Source organism: Chelonoidis abingdonii, chromosome 24, assembly GCF_003597395.2.
Source record: "Chelonoidis abingdonii isolate Lonesome George chromosome 24, CheloAbing_2.0, whole genome shotgun sequence".
Classification (NCBI taxonomy): domain Eukaryota; kingdom Metazoa; phylum Chordata; order Testudines; family Testudinidae; genus Chelonoidis; species Chelonoidis abingdonii.
Window position 1 is genome coordinate 19,497,637 of NC_133792.1, and position 22,228 is coordinate 19,519,864.

General features: G+C 41.0%; 2 protein-coding genes across 2 annotated transcripts; one reads left to right on the top strand and one right to left on the bottom strand.

Moving 5' to 3' along the window:
• The first annotated feature begins 1,053 nt into the window (after positions 1-1,053).
• PPP1R26 (protein phosphatase 1 regulatory subunit 26) lies at positions 1,054-15,568 on the top strand. The gene is made up of 5 exons (XM_032767470.2): positions 1,054-1,397; positions 4,125-7,976; positions 12,242-12,359; positions 13,586-13,687; positions 14,406-15,568. The coding sequence occupies exons 2-4, from the start codon at positions 4,186-4,188 to the stop codon at positions 13,676-13,678; spliced, it is 4,002 nt and encodes a 1,333-aa protein (XP_032623361.1). The 5' UTR covers positions 1,054-1,397; positions 4,125-4,185; the 3' UTR covers positions 13,679-13,687; positions 14,406-15,568.
• On the bottom strand, positions 15,561-22,194 carry PIERCE1 (piercer of microtubule wall 1). Its single transcript, XM_032767701.2, has 4 exons — positions 21,971-22,194; positions 21,314-21,494; positions 20,223-20,301; positions 15,561-18,713 (listed from the first exon to the last, which is right to left on the bottom strand). The coding sequence occupies exons 2-4, from the start codon at positions 21,457-21,459 to the stop codon at positions 18,525-18,527; spliced, it is 414 nt and encodes a 137-aa protein (XP_032623592.1). The 5' UTR covers positions 21,460-21,494; positions 21,971-22,194; the 3' UTR covers positions 15,561-18,524.
• Between the last annotated feature and the right edge of the window lie 34 nt (positions 22,195-22,228).

A 22,228-nucleotide genomic window follows, 5' to 3' on the forward strand; every position in this document is an offset into this window, starting at 1 on the left:
AGACGGGGCCGGTTCCACACACCCCCTTGGCCTCATGCAGCACAGGGACCCCCCGGCAATTCGCCATCTGCAGCCCCGGCTCCCGTGCAGGCTCCGCGGGGGCAGAGTTGGCAGGGCTGGGGCCATGCACCCGCCTGCCTGCGCTGCCCCCCAGCCGGGGCCGGGCCCACCGCGCTCCGAGCCGCACGCAGGCCGCCGCCTCCCCCGGAGCCTGGGCCCGCATGCCCCCCGGTCCCGAGGGGAGGAAGCGCCGCCGGCGCCGCCCTGCAACCGCCTCGGCGGGCAGCGGCCGGAGCGAGGCGGAGCCGCGCCCGGGGCCAGGCCGCGCCCCCCCTCCCCAGCGCCCACCGCCGGGCCCGCGGCAGTGAGCGGCCAGCGCGGCGGGGAGGCGCCGAGGCCCCGCGCGCAGACGGACCGCCAGGCGCCAGGCGGCGGGAGCCGCACTATGCCTAGCGGACCGAGGGCCAGGCCGGGGTCAGCCTCCGTTGGCGGCCGGGCGCAGGCCGACAGCGCCCGCGGAGGGGCCGGGTCGTAGGCCGTTGGGATGTGAGCTGGATCGACGGAGGGGTCGGTAGGGGGCTGTTTGGGGTGGGTGAAGGCTGAGGTCCAGGTGGTACGTGGGGCTCTCGGGGGGAGAGAGTTATGTGAAGATACTGCAGTTACCGGTGTTGGGGGACTCCTGCCGTCCCGTGTTGAAGCTAGGCAGGGTCCCTGCGGGTGATGAGGTGGTGGCGGATCGAGGGGCTACACTCTGGGGAGGTCTGTGTGATCCAGGGAGCTATTGCTTTGGGGTACGGCTGTAAATGGGGGGCAGGGGTAACTGAGGGGGGTTGCTGAGGAGGGTCACAGGACTGGGTATATCCCAGTAGAAGGGAGGCGTGTGAGATCCACCAGGAGTGACAAGGCAGGGTCCCTGGGTTGATGGGTTGGGGTCGAGGGCTCCCTGGGGATGATGGGCTGGGATCCCGGGGGTGGGATCCCCAGGGTGTGCAGGGTTGGGGGTCCAGGGCTCCCTGGGGGTGACAGACTGGGATCCCTGAGGCTGGACTGGGGGGAGGGGTCCCTAGGGATGGCAGCCTAGGGTGTTTCTGGAGGGGACTAGAGGTTGTGGCCCAGGAGGATGGAGTTGGTGATGTTTGGGCAGAGAAGTCAAGGGCTGGTTGGGAGTGTTTCTGGGTTGGGATCCCAAGGGGGTGTGAAGGCACAGGCCAATGTGAGGTGGAGCTGAGGAAGACCAATGCTTTGATCTCTCCTGATAGGGGCATCTCCTTCAAGAAGGTAAAACTCAGTGTGCCTGGTCATTCTTGGGCATTGAAGGTACCGTGGCACTGTTTGTGGACCATCTACTTTGCAGCGATTGGACTCTTCAGCTGCTGTTCTCAAATCCTTTTGCCGAGGTGGGTTGCTATCACTGTGTCCATTTACAGCAAGTTACTGAAGATTGTGTGGCAAGTCAGTGGCACAGCTCTGAAGAGAAATGTGTCCTCTTCAGGTCCACGCCCAACCAGCAAGAGTCAGGATACTAACTTTAATGTCCTGGCCAAACTCCACTTGGATAACTAAATTCTACCTCCTCAAATGTCTGTGCTTGTATTTAAGTGCAGTATCCCTCACTTGCTGTCTTAAATTACTGTGATACATTACTGTCTAACATTAAATAGCTGCTACGTAACTCCTTAGAAGTGGCTGCATTTCAAGACTCAGTGACGTGATAGCTGTGTATACTCTCTCTAATGTACTTCGGGATCTTTTGTCCATAAAGATGCTGAATGTGGTGGTTATAGGTAATCTATTGCTTTAATTTAGTTGTGTGCAATTAAGTTCCGGCAGCCGCTATTAAATGATTGGCAGTGGTCCACCAACATTATGGGTGGATAACATGACACACAAATTAAACCCAGTCCCCTGTGAATTTTCAGTATGCCAGCAATCCCATGTTGTTCAGATAATGAAAACATCCGCTATTCTGGAAAGAAAGAGGTTAATAGGGAAAAAATAGTGATGTGTACAGAGCCAAAAGCTTAAACGTATTGAATGCATTACTCAGGGGTAACTAGCCCAGTGTTCTGATTCTCTCACGCTCTTAATTCATTTCTCTCATAACGTGATTATTTAACTTACCACCTGTGCTTGAAAGCTTCTGGGTTTTTTTATGAAGTATACCGTAAATTATACCACAGAAAACTTGGAAACTATTTAATCATCCACATTCTTTACCAGTGACCCTCTCAGTACATGTTACAAGTAAAGTCTTCTAGGCTGCTGCTAAGTAATGACCACCTAGCTAGATCACCAGTTCACCTGTGGTTCCTAATTGCTTGACACTTGAAAGGTCAAAGATACTAGGGGTAATGTGCATACTAGGGGTAAACTCTTAACTTTTTTTTTTTTGGTTGACTATAGAGAGAATTTATAATCGCATGTGTCAGATTGCTCTGGGCACCAACCAAATGAAAGAACATTCTTAATCAATACCCTTAAAAATTAAATTATATAACAAGAGCAATGCTCTAAAACTAATTATCACGAGGGAAAAAATCAAGAATCGATATTTCATGTCAGAACATTGTGGCAGGGAGCCAAAGGATGAAGGAGCAGCAAAAGTATTAGCTCCGCTGGACTTTCTGGGATGGGAAATCATGTAAGGCAGATATGGGGTGATTCTGCCTAAACTGGTAGGATTTGAACAATGACCCAGGCTGCTTTTAAAATGGTGTTACATTTCACCCCTGCCTCTAGATCAAAGAACAAGTTTGACAAAAGTAACCACATATAGCACACTTGCAATGCTTTTTTCATTCTTGGTGCTCTAAGTGCCTGATAAAAGTAAGCAAGCATCATTTCCCCCCACATTTTTAATATCCATTTGTCTGTAAGAAAAACATGAGAGAGGTAAGAAAAAGTTAATATGCTTTGTTTAAAAGTTATAGAATTATAATAATTCTTAAAGAAAATATACTGCCACAAATTAAATTTTTGCAAAAAAAACATCTTTCTGAATGCTCCGTCTAGAGGAAAGTTAGATTGGAAGAAATTCAAAGATAGAAGCCTGGTTTTATAGTTTCTGTATAGTACAATGCCATGAACTGATTGAGTCCCAATATGTTTGTGGTGATGATTGTGTGTCACAGTTGTGGCACGTCTCCATTGCAGCAGTGTTTTGACAGAACACAGAGGTTGATAGGAGTATGCGTTGAGCTAACAAAATTAGGTCTTGATGCTGCAAACTGGTGCCTGCAGTCAGAATCCTGTGCCCTTGTGGAGTCCTGTGGAAGATTGTAAGGTCTTTGGGGATGAAGTCTGTTTTACACTGGGTGGCTATACAGTACTTAAGAGAGTGGGTCCCTACTGTAATATAAAGAATAATTCATAATCTTCTTACCACTTTTAATGGCTCTTGAAGATTTGTATTTATAGAAGGGCCTTGATCCCGCAGTGAAATCATATTGCTGAATGTGTAACTTTGCAGTCACTCAGTGGAAATATAGTCATAAATAATTTTGCTGCACAACCAAATAGACGGTGAAACCTAGTTATGGATGGAGAACATTAATTAAACACAATAATGATAGTCAAGAAAATACAGACATTAGTAGAATATTTTGCAGTTTTCCCCCCAAGTCTGCTCCAGTTAAAAAGACCTTTTTAATTTTTTCTTTTGTCCCCAAACTCTTTGTAGAATTAATAAAGTGATGCACCCCCATATAAAGAGTCCTCTTCACCCATCCCTAAAATGCAGCTGCAGCTCACCTTGACAACTTTTTATAGCCCGCAGCATTTTAGAATTAGAATCAAAGAATACTATGTTCAAAGTGCAGGGAGAATTTTAGGTAGGCAGGATGTAATTACCTGGACTGGACTATAGCTAGAGCCAGAGTTCCAGGGGATCTTTAATGACCACAAATGGTCAGCATCTCAGTTTTATCTCCTCTTTAAATGGAACAAGTAATAGATTTTCCATTTAAATGATATTGAGGAGCAACTTCTGTGACTAGCTGATGTAACAAGACTACTGGACATTAGTAACGTATGAGTTGTATCACAGAGTATCACACGGAAAACTAAGTGATGTGTTTATACATTTTATTTTATATACATTATGAGTGTTTTTTCTTTTCCCTTAGGATGGACGAGAGACCAGCCTGAAAAACAGTTCTTTTGCGGACTTCTTCATTGCCTGCTAGAATGTTTCTTATGAATGCCTCTCCTTTGATAACTCTGAAGACAAAATGGGAGTCTTTTGGACAATCAAGGAGTTGTAGATACCCTGTTTGCTTCTCTGAATCTGAAGAGGATGTTACTAGAGCATCTGTAAGTGCAAAAGTTCAGATGATCATAAACAACCTGCAAAGTCAAGAGTCTTCCCTGGATATGAACAATGATTATGATTGTATTACACAGAAAAAACGAAAGGGAGAAAAAAGGAGTAACAGACTTACATCTAGTACCCGGGTGCTACAACAGCACACTAAATATTCCAAGTGTGGTTGCCCTGCTGATTCTGATGGCACAGAAGTGGAAGACAGTTCAGAGTTTGGGACCCTCCTGTTGGATTCTGATAGTGATGATTCTGTTGATCGAGACATAGAGGAAGCCATTCAAGAGTACTTGAAAAAGAAAAGCAAGAGTATCCAGCCATTGCCAAGCAAAGCAGAGTGTTCAGATAGAACAGATGTAGACAAGAGGGTCAAAAGGGAACTCTCACAGAATAAGGTGACTAGTAATCTACTCCCTATGAAATTTAAAGCTGAAATGGTGACTGAAGGCTTCATTTCTGACCATGTGGGTATTTGTGAAAAGCTACGGTCTGCTTCACCTCTGAGCATCAGTAGTGATGACTCTTTTGAACAGAGCATACATGCTGAAATTGTACAGTTCTTGAATGAAAAGAAACAGCAAGAAACTAATAAGTGTGTAATTGTGGAGGATAAAAACCTGGAACAGAAAGAAACTCAAGTGAAATCTATGTTTAAATATAACAAAGAATCAGCTAACAAAGCAAATCGCAGTACTTTAAAGCAAGGATGCAAAGCACTTCTCTTAAGGCACCAGCCCAAACTAAGGAAGACCAATGTACAATCTAAATGTTTGAAGTCTAAAATCAGTGAAGAGCCTAGTGACTTCAGTAAAGCAAACCAGACACATTTTAAAATGACTGCTACTAGCCAACCCTGGGTTGTTGAACAAAATAAAGAAGGTGAAGGCAAGAGACATTTCTGCAAAACTGAAGGAGAACAAATAATTGAAAGCACACACTTATCTGATTCAAGTAGTGATGATGGTATCGAAGAAGCCATTCAGCTCTATCAGCTGGAGAAAATCAAGAAAGAGGTAAATCCTACAACAGACTTCCAAAAAGGTGTGGCAGACATTTCTGCAAGCCTAACAGTTAGCTCAACAAAATGTGCATCGGCAGAAGACCATAAAAAATCCTTAAGCACCAAAAGGAGGGAGATGAGTACAAAATCTACACAATTTAAAGGCACTGGCAATGAATTTAACCAACTGTTTAAGCCATTGAAAAAAGCCAGAAGTTGTGCATCTCCAGTGAACAAAATTGCCAAATGCAAGCTCACATTGCAGGCTTCTTGCAGAGCAGACACATCCACAGAACTGATGTGTGCGGAAGCCATCCTTGACATTTCCAAAACAATCATGCCACCCCAAATGGGATGTGAGGACAAATCATTTGCAGCAAACCCTTTCTTCTATCCCCAAAGCATGCCTTCCTCCCACTGTGAAAGTGACAGCAGCCCTGTAGACAGCGATGATAGCATAGAGCAAGAAATCAGGGCTTTTTTGGCTCTCAAGGCACAGTCAGAAAATCTTGTAACAAAACCTGATAATTTGTCGCACTCTGTCCAAAGGCCCTTGTCTTCTGAGCGTAACAGTGTAACTGGTGGCCTTGAACCTTCCCTCCCCAAAACACTGAATCTATCATTGAGTCGTAAGAGGAGACTTAAAGGAGAAAGCAAAGTAGCAAAACAGAGCATAGACAATAAAACAGAAGGGCTGGAGATGGGGTATACCCATGCGGGTTATGGTAATAGCGCCAAAATGCTAGTTTTGCAAGATGGGAGTGGCCTGAGCTGTCATACAAAAGCCTGTGAAGCTGGAAGGTCTGGTAACAAAGAAACAAGTCAGCAGCTGATCTCTACAGAATTCACTGGGCTTGTTGACAAGCATGTTGCTTTAGACTTTGCAAACAGCTTGATGCAGGTTCAGAGTAACACAAGAGAACTGATAAAAAATACAGTCCAGGCTCAAGAGAGAGATGGTACAGATGACAAGAGCAGTTCTCTGGACAGCGATGAAGATCTTGATAGCGCTATCAAAGACCTCTTAAGGTCCAAGAGGAAACTAAAGAAAAAGTCCAAAGACCAAAAAATCCAATGCAAGAAGAAAGTCAGATTTGGTGACACAGAAACCCAGCTTTTGGATGAACTCAGTAGCCTCCAGCGAAAGGACTGGAAATGCAAAAGTCCTATTCTGCTAAAAAGCTGCCTCTCAAAATCATGTAAAGATACTAAGGAAAATGCAGTTAGAAGCCCCCAGAACAATGTAAATGGCAGGCTCTCAAAGGGAAGATCAGAAAGCATAAAGGACTTACCGTTTGCCTTGCAGTTTAAAAAAGAATGTAAACCTAAACCAGTTTGCAACAAGAATAACTTGGAGGCAGCTAAAAATAAAAGATGTTCTTTGACTGCTACTTCAGCAACAGATGACAGCAGCTCTGTGGATAGCGACGACAGCATCGAACAAGAAATTAGGAAATTTTTGGCAGAAAAAGCTAAAGACTCTGCAAACAGTATGGAAATACGGAGGGATAACTTAACTGCTGACTCATTGAGAGTTACCAAACCACGTGCAAATAAAGGAAAAACAAAGCATCAGCTAATCAAAAATGAGACTAACATATTATCGGGTCAGAGTGAAAAAACTAAAAAGGTATCTCAGCAAACAGGTGAATTGAAAAGCTCTCGGAGAACTGTAGGAGAAAGTGCAATAATGCATGATGGTGGGAAAAGTGCATCCTATGCAGAGAACGTGTACCTCCATACTACTCTGGAGTTGAAGACTGAGCAAGGGACAGTATGGACTAAAGGTTTAGCTGCTGGTGCTTTGTCTGTAAAAGGAAATCCATTAAGTAAAAAGAGTACTATAGAGCCTAAGCAGAAAAGCCTTTCATCTACACATAGCAAAGGTGATGGGTGTAAATTGCAAAATTACTTTAATGCTAAGTCTAATTCCAAAAGAAATAGCACGTTTCAGTTAAAAATTTCAAGCAAATTTATAGCTGGTCTAAAGTATGCTCGCGATAGAAAGAAATCTGTGCTTTTAAACAAGAGGCAAAATGTAGAACTTCCACTTCCCCATAGCAGCACATTAAGGACTGAGGTAACTCTCCCGAATATTTGCGCACTTGAACAAAAAACTGGAGCCTTGGTGCAAAATGGGGACCTTGGTGGAGAGGGAAAGACAGGAATAAAAGAAGCAAATTTTACTCAGAGCCTCATGATAGAAGAGACAAGTCTCCATATAGCAGAAACCTGTGAAAAACTGGAGGCTGCTCCTTTGCATGTTAAAACTGAAGCAGATGATTACAGAAAGGATAACACTTTGGGAGACAAACATATGTCTTGCAGCTCAGATTCAAATCCAGATCCCCAATTGCAGGAACCCAACATGGCAGCAGTAAACGATAACAGCGTTAGCATAGGAACATTTATTTTTGAGAGCCAAAACACATACATTAAGGAAGAGGAAGGAGAGAGCCAGCAAGACAGCAGCAGGCAGGAAGAAATTAATGTACCCAAATCTAATTTGGAAGGGAAAGTGTTAGCCCAGCAAAGTAGGGAAGTTGATCGTAAAGAGGACCATGTTCAGGAAACTTTAGACAGAAGTTCGGCAGAATTTAGTGACATAGGTGTAGAGGCATTCACAAGTTCCCTGGTGAAAAGCGAGGTGTCAGATTTGTAAGTATTTTTTTTTTTTATAACAGCATTCAGTCTTTTTAGAAAATACCTATCATTGTAAATACCTTGATAAAAGTTGAGAGTGAAAGGAGGAAGATGGAAGATACTGATCTACATCATGTGTACACTAATGTGAAAAATCCTATTTAACAGGTGTATCATGGATAAATGTTTAAATTTTTTTTGTAGAATTTTGTAAATGATTTAAAGTGCTTTAAGGAAATATTTTTATAATGATTTTTAGGGCATGCATTACTACAGGATGCTGTATTTAACATGTCATTGTCCTAGATAAGAAGATAGCATGGCTAATTATGCTTTAAATTATATGGTGCATCAAAACATACATATATTGAAAGTGAACCCATTTGTGTCCACAGTGTATTGGCCAGTTGCTAAGACATCTTAGAAAACAGCAGCAGCTGATTAGGAATATTACAGATATTGAAGCACATTCTCTGTCATTTCATGGAATTGGAACTATTTTAGAACAGCTGCATGTAGCTATTTTCCACTTGGGTCCCCATCTTGAAATTAGAACTGCTCTGCTGGACTACTGTAACTAACGCAGGCCCACTGAAGTCAATGTAGCTCCATGCAGATACAAGGGTCTGTTCCTATAGATTCAATTGCAAGTTCAGGAACATGGTGTGGAGCAGTCTTTTAAGGGCTTCCAGCTTCAATTCTGGGACTGCTGAGTCCTTTTTATCTTCCGAACATTCTGATAACCTCCTGTAAGCAGAAGCTTCAAAGCACAATTGGAGTTCAGTACAGTGAAGCAGCTTTTTGCTTCTATATGTTCATTCAAACAACATTATTTCAGTGGATTGCACTAGATCTACATGCTGCTGAAGTATCCAAGGCCAAAATAATTCCATAGGCATTCTTTAATCTCATTTTGATGCTCTACAAATACATGATGAGTTTTGGCCTTCAAAATTAACTTTATGTTGCATTGGAGTGTCTTGTGTTTAGTTTTTAACAATGGTTTCTATAAGATGCATCTCTGCAAAAATTTGATCTTTCTACTGTTTTGTGCAATAGAGCAAACTTAGGCTTGCTACAGTAAACACTTCCTTAAAAGCTTTGGCTGGCAAATATTTTGTTTGAGTGAGATCCTAGGGTATTTTCAGTGTCCCTACTCCATTCACCCCTCACACCCCTATTCCATCCACTGATGTTGGAATAAGAGCATCCCCACACATAGACTTGCTCTGAAATAACTAAAATATGTGAATTAAAACTGATTTCATTGTTTCAGTTTGTGTGTAGTGAAGCCCTTCAAGTCAGGCTGTATCTTTTGTATCAGCAGTGTGATTTGGCATTTCTGTAATAATCTGGTCTTCTTAGATGGCTAATCTCTTCCAAATCTCTCTCTACCACCCATCTATTGCTTATTTCAACAGCCTGCCTGAGGCTGGCCTTAATTTCCCAGAATAGAGCAAAAGCAGTCAAGAATGCAGCCAGTATTGCATTTCATCCCCCTATGTGCTCTGATCTTGCAGAGAATTGACAGGCTATGGCATAGAGTAGTCTAGTACTGGTAATGTTGTTATAAAAAAAGAAACAATGACCTTTATGTCTAGACATTTTTTGTGTGCTTTATACTGTTGTGCAGTTACACTTAAAAAATATTTTAATAATGGTCGTCTGGCATCTTACTGCCTGAGCACATTTGATTTTTAGATTAAATATTACATCAGGTCACTACAAATTTTAATTTAGCAATAGTACACCTGGAAAAAAAGTTGTATTCTAAGCCCCCCAAACTGCAATCAGTCTGCACAGGCATAAGGTTCCGCCTGCCTGAATCTGATTGCAGGACTGGGGTCTTCAGTTTGAACTTGGAATGCAAGCTGGTATTTTAAAATAGCAGTTTTCCAAATATATTGCTTTAAGAAGATTAAGCTGTAATTATTTTTAATGATGGAAGCACTATATACCCTGTCTATATAAACTAGGCTGAGTGTTTCCTCAATTAAAATTTCAGTAAACCAACACTGAGATTTAAAAAGTGTGTTATTCCCCAACTGATGTGCATGTGGTTGAAACCTTTCCTGGTGTACTAATTCACTTTCAGTTAAGATGCTGTTCCTTGTAACTTGTGCTTTAAACTAATCTAATTTTTAAAGAGCACTTTTTTAAAAATTGAAAAACTTGATTTGTATATAAGAAATGGTGTGAATTCATAAGTTTATAACATTTAATAAATTGGGTTCTGATCATGAACCATGAAACCAGCAAGATTTCAAGTGGTTTGTATCAACATCCTGTGTCGAAAGACTGATTCAAAATGAAATCTTTCTTTCCCTGCCCATTGTTTTTTTAAATGCAAGGTTGTCGAGAACCGCTGTCTGCAGTTTTTATGACTAGGGTCAGCTGGATCAAAAAAAAGATTTACTCCAGCGTCCCTTGAAGACCATGGCAAAACTCCCATTGACTTAACTGGGAACAAGAACAGAGTCCCTAAACACTCATCTGCTCCTTCTGCTTATTGTCTTCTCCCACTTCTGTACACATCTTATCTGAAATCATAATTCTGTGGCTATGACACCAGGAGTCTGGTTTCCAGTGGGAAGAAGAAGCAGGAACAGATTTTAAAAGATCTTGGTTTTATGCAGATATTCCTAGTAACAATAAAGAGAATGAGAGGAGAACCTACAAAGCTATAAGAAGTGTGACTAGAATGTAGTTCGGAGAATTTCATGAGTGATGTGAAAAAAGGGGTCTATAAATCTAGAAGTTCTAATGGCTCCCAATTGCACTGAGAGCCGGGTTGCTAGATGCTCCAGCGCTGCAAGGGAAGTAATAGTCGGCACCTTTTTTCCCCTAAGCTTGTGGACAAGGAGTGGGATCTTTCCTCAGCTTGCTGTAGCAGCTTCTGAAGACTGCTTTGCAGGAGTGGGAGGTAGGCAGAGGTAAGCAGGAGATAGTGGGATTGGAGGTGGAAAGCATTTGTAGAGACTTCACTAAGGAACTTGGGCACCACCAACCTCCACCTTCCAGGACCAGCACTCACTCTTACCCAGCACCACTTCTCCAGTATCCAGGACCAGCATACACTCTTTACAGCACCCAGGACCAGTGCTGAGGATTGGAGGCAGTGAGGGTGGTTGTCTGCCTGCACTGGTACAGAAGGAGGTGGATGGTTTCCTGCTTACACTGGAATGTGAATGGCTGGGGTTTGAGACTATTTTGGGAGGAGGGTAGTTGGAGATTAAAGATATTCTGCACGTGGCAGAAGCTTGTCTATTGTGGCCTGAGGTTGCATTTAGGTACTTGACCCAACCAATGTTCCCCGATGTTTCTGTCACAATGTGTGCCTTATGGATACCTCCCTAGATTGCTTTGATGCTTCTGAATTTTTCAAACTTCATCCCCTTAGAATTGTTCACTAGTCAGAAAAGCAAACTGTCCACAGGGAACTTTTTTCGAAACACTACACATCATCTTCAGTGTTGGCACCACAGCCATATGCAGGCTGTTGTGTCAGGTGTCTTCCCATGCTATGTTTGCAGCAGCATCATTCTGGACACAGTTCTCATCAACCATTCACTTAATCAAGAAAATAAATCCTGAGTCCTTGGAACAATAAACAATCAATATTAAACGAATAGAATAAAGGCTGCTCAATCAAGGAATAATAGCATTACATTAACTGAGTCAGTGACCCTGTGAATTTATGTGGATTTAAGCTTCATCCAGAACCTGCTTTGGGATCACAAAAGAGATCTGCCTGACCCCTTCATACAAGGCAATGTCATCTTAGGTACAATACCAGCGTGGTTTGAGCTTCTGTTTTCTTTCTACTGAGGAATGCCTTATTGGTACTCATCAAAGAAGCCAGTGATTGAAAAGGTATGGAGCTAAACTAGCCCTCTTGACCCAACTGTGAGACCTCCAGGTGATGGTTGAAGGTGCACTGGCATGCCCCTGCAGTGCCTGTCCTGTAGTTACAGTGACTCCAAACTTCCTTTAGAGGTTGGTGTTATCCTTTTACTGTTCCATATTGCCTCAGCAGTAGACAAACTCACATCTTAGCAGGTAAGTACAGAAGAAAATGACTTACTTTAAAATCATCCACTGTCTTATTTTAAAGTGTAATGTGATTTTTAACTCTGTGCATAAATTCTGCTCATGTAGGTTTTAAGCAATTTAAAATATATATATTTTGATGCCTAAAGCAGAAGTGATTATAATGCAGATCTGTTCCACTTTGCCTACTGATGCATATATATATATATTTTGTTTTTGTTATTTTCCAGTTCTTTAAGAACCTCTATTGATCCTGGATTGACAATACAACCTTATATAACTTTATCTCCAGCACAGATATGTAAAAATCTTACTTTAAAAATCCAGAATGGAAGAAGAGAATTCCAGGTAGATTCTTTTTTTTGAGTGCCTCATTTTTTAACCCTTGGTGTCCCAAAGTTTAAAATATTTAAACACATCGAGGGCCTATTCGTTGCCATGGATCTTCTCTGGAGCTTACTAGATATACTTTATCTTATACTTAATGCTCTATATAAATTGATCCTAGCAGGAATCATCAGTATGGGCCTTTTTCTGGTTAGAATGGACCAGGCCGTCATTGTAGAAAAGCCTCCTCTTTACCTTATTTAATGCACAATTTTAAGAGCAGACTACACTGAAGCATCTATGCAGCGTGCAGACGCAAGGAGAGAGAACCATTGTGCATACGCATATCCTAAATGTACAAGTCCTGTGTTGACCATGATATACATTGTATGTGGACTGGATAATCTGAAGGATTTGTAATAAGATAAGGGAGGCTTTCACCTCTAGGCCAGCTGTGATTTTAAGTTGCTTGTATCTAACAATGGCCTAGTGACCTATGTGCAATGAATTTGACAAGTCTCAGTCCCATTCCCAGTGTACAGATGCCCCCATTAATAAAGCCACCACTTCAAATGGCATTAATTAGCGCCTTTCTTGGCAGTCTCAGTAGAGAGGTCAAGAATTAGATGGGACCATAGAGGTTCCTCCAGGTCAGGAAGAAAGTACATGTGTATGCCTGCACTGTCTGTTCTTTACCTGCTCTGCTGCTAAACAGGATTACAGTCCCCAAAGCTGTCAATACAGCACTTTTCACCAGTAGTCCATTCATCTACAACTGGTAAAGGTTAAGAGCTAGCTGTATTTCAGACTCCACTGATGGGCTCATTAAAAATAACTAGGCAAAGAGATTTGTAATATTTGTCTGGTGGAGGTGGAGAGGGAATGAAGGGTTGACTTAAAATGTTTGGAACAAGTGTTTCCAGAGGCTGAAAAAATGTTATACTAGTAAATTCTGGATTAGTCACACTTAGAGAAAATGTAAATTTACATCTGACATCAACATCTTAGCTTAGTACTAAGCATATCAACAGCATCCCTGTGATAAATACTCAAATACAGTGTAAAATTTTTAGACTAAAACCTGTATAAATACCTAGAAAAAAAATCAAATGTCCTAACACACTCTTTTAGCGTGGGCAATTTTCTTCATAACCTTATGGAAAGACTTCCCCTCCTAAATCATGTTGGTATGTTTAATCTAGGAATGGTGGGGTTATTTGTTTTGCTTTGTTTTCTGGTGCTTTCAGAAAGTGGGCTGCATGTTTGAAGGCAAAAAGAAAGAAAAAAGAAAAGAAAAGAAGCACGATTTGTTTCTCAGGCTTGAAAAGCAATGGAAATAACAAAATAATGTACGTACTACACTTCACTATGACACCACCCATAGTTTTAAAACTGTCTAATAGGCTTTCTGCAGGCAATTTTGTAGCTCATCCGCTGTTTAAAACAGCTCTTCAAGGCTTTTCCCATGACAGTTAGAAGTTTTACCAGTTAGCATGAATATTATCCAAATACCCTGGTCATGGTGATGTTTGAGTCTATAAATGATGGAATAATCACTTTGTTTCCTAAAAGGAGGGATACGTTTAGTTGTGCATCTTGTATTATTTCATCTAAAAGGGGTATGTAGGTGTGTTCCAGCTCTTTATAATGAATGAATACAATTCACTACAATATGACTTTATTTTGCATGGCATCTTTAATACAAACTGTATTCCCAAATGTGCTACAGAGTTAAATTATGCAAGGCAGCCTGTTGTGGAAGATTGTGAGATAAACCACATGTAACAAAGTGAAGCATTCAGCTCAAATACCAAAACCAGGGAATTGGTTTAGGCATAAGAGAAAAGATTTTTTTTTTATTTTTTTTTAGGTGAGATTTTAAAAATTGTGGAGAAAGTATGTGGTAGAGAGATATGGGCAGGTAAATGTGAGTAGTTTTTTAAAAAGAGACAGTCTTCCCTGTAAACTAATCTCATCGGTAGAAAAAGTAGATGGAATAGTAAAATTGTGTAAAACTGCCTGATCTGTTTCTTATTTATTCTGCACTGTGTTGATTTTGTATTTCAGGCAAAGAATTGGAAACAACAGAGGAAATGAAGACATGCCCTGAAGTTCCAGAAGAGAAGTGGTAAATGAGAAAGCAGAAGGCTGATTTTTTTTCTAAATTACTTTGTTCTTTCTTTGGAAGCCATATGATAGATATTGAAAATATAAAGCCTTTGGGTGAATTTCAGCCCTTGCTTTATTATACTTGTTCAACCCGGTTGACAAGTTATAAATGAAGGCAGAATTCTGCCAGGTATTTCTGTATTTGAGATCACCAAATATTGTGTGGTGTAATAGTGGAACTACACCATGGACCTCCTTCAAAAGTCTTGGGAACTACAATAGGTTTTAGATCAGGCACCATATATTTGTATTTGTTTGTTCTATATTCATGCCTTTATTAGACTTACTATTCAGTTTCATGTTTCAGGTGTTTCATTGTTGATCTTGTTAACTAGTAACAAAGTAACTTTGCCTTGCTTGTATTTTTTAAAACTTTCCCTGTCGTGCTTGACTAATTCAGTTTTATAGGACAGTATAAAAATGATTCATGTCAGAGTGAAGTTTTCTTAAGAAAATGTTATGAAAAATATAAGTTGCGGTATTACCTGGACACATCTCATCTAATATACCAAATATTATTTTCAGCCAGCTGCTGAAAAATTTTCATAGCTTTTTGTTATATATTACCAGTGTGTTGCACTGTTAAACTAGGACAGTGTCTCCTCCACAAACAAAGTTCTTGAGAACTTTACGTGGAAATACACTGCACAGTTAGAACTGCAATGGAGTGTGATCTATATAAAATGGCACAGTTTCATTGGTTGTATAACTGCATTTGTTGCAATAAAACTTTAGAAAATATTTCTCTAGGATTCATTGCCCTTGTTTGAATAATTCATTAAGAAATTATAGTCTTGAGACAGGAATGAATAACAAATGTTCTACAACAAATCAGTTAAAAATACTATTTAAAGGGTTAATATCTTTGGAAAAACATGGATCTTGAGATATCCTGGTCAGATTCTAAGCAACATAGAAACAAAGATTCAAAAATTCATTCATCCTTTAGTACCATGCAGTACATGAGCCAAGAGTTGAAAGGATCACTTGTGATTGAAGAAAAGCTATTAAGTATATGTATATCTTTGCTGTAAGCTATGTTGACTGAACTATCTGTTGACTGGAAGGGGTTCAGCAAGGATTTCTAGCTGAACATCATTTAGTCATATTAAATATGTGTTAATGGATGTATTTTTTTCTAATAAAAGTTTATTCTTGAAATTCTATACTGATTTTTTCCAGTTCCAGGGTGAAACGTTTGTGTTTCCTAGACAGAAGCTATTGAAACTGTTTACAATGAAATTTCTTTAAAAATTTTGGATCTCCAAACGCAAATTTGAGGGTTTAGGTACTTGATGGTCTCTCTTGAACAAATTTCCCAGATGACACCTTTTCTCAGCTTTATGAACACAATTCCACCTTAAAACTCTTAATTTTGTAGTTGCTTTTTCAGATCCTCATAGGAAATGTCCTGTTATCAAGCAAGGTAATTTTTTTTTCCTGCAGTGGGAAAAACATAGTTTAACAGGACAAGATTTGATTTTGAAGATTAATGTGTTGGAGCATTTTTGTTAATTTGCTACAACTTACTGCACTGTAGGAATTATTTTACGGCCAGTTTATGTACTTCTGTGCGGTATCAGCTCAAGTTATTGGTACCATTTAAACTACTGTTTCTTGCAGTAGACAAGAGTCCATGTCACAGAAGTCACCATTGTAACTGGTACAGATTGTGTTCAAGAAATATGTCTGTTCTATAGTTAGGAAAAAAACTGATGATTATTCATATCAGATGATGATGATATATTTCTACTCCAGCGGTAACTAAGTATGTTAAACAGCAGCTACTAACGTTAGACATTTATAAATCAGTAGGTTCAGATGACTTGCATCTAAGAGTTTTGAAAGAGCTGGCCAACCAGCCCTGTGGACCTTTAATGTTGATTGTCAGTAAGTCTTGGAACACAGGGGAAGTTCCAGAAAGTGGAAGAAAGCTAGTGTTGTGCCAATATTTAAAAAGAGTAAATGGTATGACCTAGGTAATTATAGGTCTGCCAATCTGACATTGAACCCAAGATACATAATACCGATACAAGACTCGATTAATAACGAATTAAAGGAGGGATTAATAAAAAATTAAAGTAGAGTAATATCAATGCAAATCAACCTGGATTTGTGGAAAACTAATTTGATATTTGATGAGACTGTAAGTTTGGTTGATAAAAGTAACAGTATTGATGTAATATACCTGGACTTCTGTGAGGTGTTTGACTTGATAACAGATGGTATTTTGATTTAAAAAACAAGAATGATATAAAATTAACATGGAACACATTACATGGATTAAAATCTGGCTAACAGATAAGTCTCAAAATGTAATTGTAAATGAGGAAATCATCATTGAACGGTGTGCATTTCTAGTCGGCCCTGGCAGGGATTGGTTCTTGCCCCAGTAGTTTTTAATATTTTTGCAGATGACCAGGAAAAAAATATAAAACCATCACTCTCAATGTTTGCAGATGATACAAAAATTGGGTGAGTGGTAAATAATGAAGAGGACAGGTCACAGGTACAGAGCGGTCTGGATCAGCTGGTAAACTGGGCACAAACAGAAGCCATCTGAATACAGCTAAATGGAAATGTATACATCTGAGAACAGAGAACACAGGTCATATTTGCAGGATAAGACACTCTGTCCTGGGAAGCAGTGACTGAAAATAGTCATTGTGATGGATAATCAGCTGAATGTGAACTTTCAGCGCAAAATGGCTAATGAGAGGCTTAAACAGGGAACCTTGTGTGGGAGTAAAGATGCAGTTTTACCTCTGTATTAGGTACTATTGCAACCACTGCTGAAATACTGTGTCCGGTTCTGGTGTTCACAGTTCAAGAAGGATGTTAACATATTGGAGAGAGAAGAGCCATGAGAACAATTCAAGGGTTAGAAAATATGTTGTATAGTGATAGACTGCAAAAGTTCAATTTATTTAATTTAGCAGAGGGAGGATTAAGGGGTGATGTGATCATGGTCTATAAGTACCTTCATGGGGAACAAATGCAGATAATGGGCTCTTCAACGTAGCAGAGAAAGATGGCTCGCTGGAAGTTGAAACTAGACAAATTCAGACAGAAAATAAGGTGTAAATTTCTAACAGTGAAGATAATTAACCATTGGAGCAATTTACCAAGGGCCCTGGTGGATTCAAATCAAGATTGGATGTTTTGCTAAAAGATCTGCTCTAGGAATTGTTTTGAGGAAGTTCTGTGGCCTGTTATACAGGAAGTCAGACTAGAGATCACAATGGTCCCTTCTGACCAGGAATAAGTGTAGCCCTTACTTGGCAATCTGAGCAGAGGTCCAAGATAGGAGTGGTCCGTGGAACTTTGAACTTCTCTCAGTGGTGTTTGCTCGGCATTCCTGAGGCACACTGCCAGGGCAGCGTGGCATGGGAAAGTGTGTGTGCTGGCTTCCTGTGCTGTACTGTAGAGTGGAGCCATCCATTTATGTTTAACAAGCATTAAATTCACTTGTTTCCCAGGCATTTTAATAAAACAACAAACATTTTTCCAGATTTTTTTTCTTTATTAACACACCTGCGCCAAAGCAGCATTTTGCTCTTATTATTCTCTCAATGACAGAGTTTTCATCCTTGCTCATTTACCCATTTTATTCTGTTTTCATGACCTTTTCTACTATGTCATGCTAACATTGGATTTAGGCTCTCCTTCAGCAAGGTAACCTCAAGTCAGACATTATAATAAAAGATTCCCATTGCAGCTTAATGATGCTTTAATGGCATGCAGCATTATTTTAACAGAAGCCTGTGTTTGTTGTGGTGAATCATCCTGCAAGCTAATGTGGCAGACAGAAGTGTATTTAACATCACTCAGTGCAGGAGTGCACCGTTTCCAGTCATGCTTTCAAAGAGAGTCTTAGGAGCTGATTTAGGAGATAGCAGAAATCCTAAGGAAATGTCAATGCTATTGTTCGCTCGTTCTTTTGTTTTTTTTTTTAACCAGGCAGTAGACAGTAAACTGAAGAACAGGTGTCATACTGCAGACATCATGGCTGAAACATTATTCACAGTGGGATGGGCCACTGCCATTGTAACTGGGGTGAAAGTTGAGTCTGTTGTAGAAGGTGATAAGGTTATCTATGCCAGTCACATCACTTTTCTCCATGTAGGTGTTGAGCCCGTTATTCCTATACATGCCACACTTTCCAAGATGTTTCGAAAATGCATGTGAGGTAATGTTAAAGGAGGTCTGTGGGGGAGAAAAGCAAGAGAAAATATTGTAGATACTCATATGAATAGCATCTCTGTGTTTTTACAAAAGATAGGGTATAATTAAAAGGGCTCTAAATCTTCATGCTTCAAAGCATGAACCAAACACCAGCTATGGCCAGAAAAAACCCCTACCCATCCACCCATTGTTTAGTATTTTTAATCAAGGGCCTGTGTACTCAGGAAACTTGTCCTATATTTTGCTGCAAGGGTGCTGGTTTCTGCAGCACACCAGTGGTGCAGGCCAGAGATGTTACACCAACTTCAGCTAAATTCAAAAACTGCAATTCTTACATACCATATTAATTCTTCTATCGCAGAAAGGTATACTATGTGTGAGTGGGGAGAAGAGCTAGGGCCAGCTTCTGGAGCTTCAGGCATTGATCATCACACATTTCCCTGTGTATGGTTTTGGTTATGGTTTATTTTTTCACTTTGACAATCTCTATGTTCCATCTTGGCTTTTCTGATTTTTTTTTAAACGTAGTGGTAGTATAATTGTTTGTGGGGGTGTTTGTGAGTAAACACCTTGTTCTCTTTGGCATCAGACTTCAGCCACAAGTTGCCAGAGACTAACTCTCCTTGTTTATTTAGGAGGGGAATATAATTGTGTCCAATTAAAAAATTATTGATCTACTCCAGTGTGTTTCCAAAGAGATTTTAGGTCAGTGTATCTGCTCCCTTTTAAACTACCGAGTCTTTTCTTTCTAACCCTCTTATACTGTAAAATTCATTGCTTGGAGATACCAAAGCTTCTGGGTCGAATTTTTCAAAAGCCCCAAAGTGACATGAGAGCATGTGTCTCACTGAAAGTCATTTAGAGGCTTCTGAAAATCCCACCTTCTGATTTCAGAGATCTGCTGAGACCTACAATATGAAAATAGAACTATGGTGCCCCTCAGTTTTTCATGAATTATATTACTGTATTTTCCCTTCCTTTGTAAGTGGCTGGAGTGGCAACATGAAATGCAAATTTGAATAGCAATTGAAAAATTCACCTATTGGGTCTTATACAGGAGACCTAAATTTGAACCACTGCTGGCCACCATCAAAAACCCTTAAATTTAACGAAAGATATAAGGGTAAATTAAATTTTGAACATCAGAATTCCCCCTTGCCAATTTCCCTTGACTACTTTTCAGTATTCTCTGTCTGTATTCTGGTTGGCTGTGCCACACACAGACTGTTTCCCTTCCCAGTTTGCTCATGCCAGTAACAGGCAATATCTGGGCAGAGGAGGGTCAGTAAACAGTGCCCGCAGGATAATATATGCATTTTAAAATACTGCAAAGGATAGATACTCCTGTAAGGAAGGTAAAGTGAATTGACAGTTTTTTTTAAAGGAATAAAGCAAAAAGCGTAGCTGAGTATTTGTTTAAAGTATTCCTACAGATAAAGCAAATAACTTATTCCTCAACAGGTACCTAGAACTCACTTAAAAGGTAAGATTGGTACACACTTTAATTAGCCTTGTGCTGCATATACTTACTGGCATTTCATGTACAGTAGGCGCTTTGCTTCCATAGATCTGGTTGGTGGTCCTGTACATTGGATGGGGCTCATTCGTTCTACACAATAGAATGCAATTTTACTTGGCATGGTTTCTTTCATACAAACTGTATCCCACAGCACTCGACAGAGTTAAATAGTGCAGTTTACGGAGATAAACTACAGTAACAGATGGACATTAAGAAGTGCAGGCAAAGGAAAAGATGCTTTTTGGGATGAAATGGGGATGGATAAGGTAGGGAGAGATGAGAAGGCATTTCTAAGGGTACGTCCTACAGTATGAAATTATTTCGAAATTATTCTATTTGAATTTTTGGAAGCGATTTTTTACATTTGGTCTTGTGTCCCCACACTAAAGCACATGAATTCGGCAGAGTGCGTCCACAGTACCAAGGCTAGCATTGAATGTTGGAACGGTGCACTGTAGGTAGTTATCCCACAGTTCCCGCAGTCCTCGCTGTCCATTGGAATTCTGGGTTAAGCTCCCAGTGCATGATTGGGCAAAAACATTCTCACTGATGTTTCTGGGTGTGCGTTGTCACTCGTTCCTCGCTCCATGAAAGCTACGGCAGATGCCATACTGCCAGCAGACGGTGCACTGCCTGTCTCCTGGTACTATCCAAAAATTCAAATAGAATAAATTTGAAATAATTTCGTACTGTAGACTTACCTGTCTCCTGGTACTATGAATCCACCAGCAGTGAGACTGATAGGGAAGAGAGGAAATGTCTGCTAAGGAAACAGAAAGACAAGGATCCTGGAGGAATTTAAGAACAAGGACAATTCTGCGCATGCTTGACTCTGGAGAGCTGGGGCTTGAATGAAGATGGAGCAAAGCACGCTTGGGACCTCTGGCCATGATGGCTAATCTGGCTGTAGGTAATAAGACATATCCCAGAGGCCTTTTGGGCCTTACAATGGGTATCATTTTCACAGTCTTGCAGAGGTCATGACTTCACAGGATCTCAGGTCATTGTTGCAAAGCGTGGCAACCTCTGGGTGCACCATGAACCCCTCCCTCTCTCAGCATGCTGCTTTTGCTCATCACACAAGTTGTATCAGCTTCCTCACCTGTAGCCCCGAAACCATCCTGGGTGGTTGAACCTGGCTGGCAAATTGTCATTAACTCTGTAGTAATCACTGGTTCTCTGGGACCGACCCTCCTCTGCCTCTTTGTTACAGGTGGTGAATGCTTCCGGCAGATGCACCTGGGACATTTTGAGTTAAGACTTTTTGGTGACTCTGGTCCAAGCTGGACAAAGAGGCAGGAAATTGACCAGGCAAACAAGAAACAGGGTGCTTAAGTAACAAACTATGTTGCTAGGAGACAGGCTGTAACTTGGCAACAAAGCGAGAGGCCCTTAAAGGCACAGTACTGTAGACAAGGGTCCAGCTTACAAACACTTTCCATGCACACCACTGGCGTAGTCCCTTGTATGTAGGTGAGAGAACCCTGCTGAAGTGAAGAACTGAAGGCACATTGGCTGACCCATAATGTCTCCTTGTTTCCTGGCTCTCCCCTTCTGCCTGCACCTGTTGTCTTTTACCCCATACTTAGTTCCTGCTGCAAAAAATTGACCTTCTAGGTTTTTGTTCTGTTTGCACAGTGCCTTGCGCAAGGGGATCCTAATCTGGGACTGGGGCTTTGAAGGGCTATCGCAGTCCAAACCACAAATACTGATCATTTCTAAAAAGGGGGGTTGAGCTGAGGAACAGAAATTTGCTCACCAGTAAACCCTGCTGTTTCCAGGGTGCTGGAACAATTTTTACAGTGGGGGTGCTGAGAGCCCTTGCACCAAAGTGTAACCCCTGCCTAGAACGGAAAGTACTTCAAGATGGGGTGCAGCAGCCCCCCAGTTTCAGCACCGATGGTTGTTTCTAGGGACCCCTGTTCGGGTCCCGCTAGGAATTCCAGCCCGCGCCTGCTCTGTGCGGGCAAGTTTTTGCAGCGTCTGCCCTTGAGGGGGCATTTGCAGTGCGGGGCCT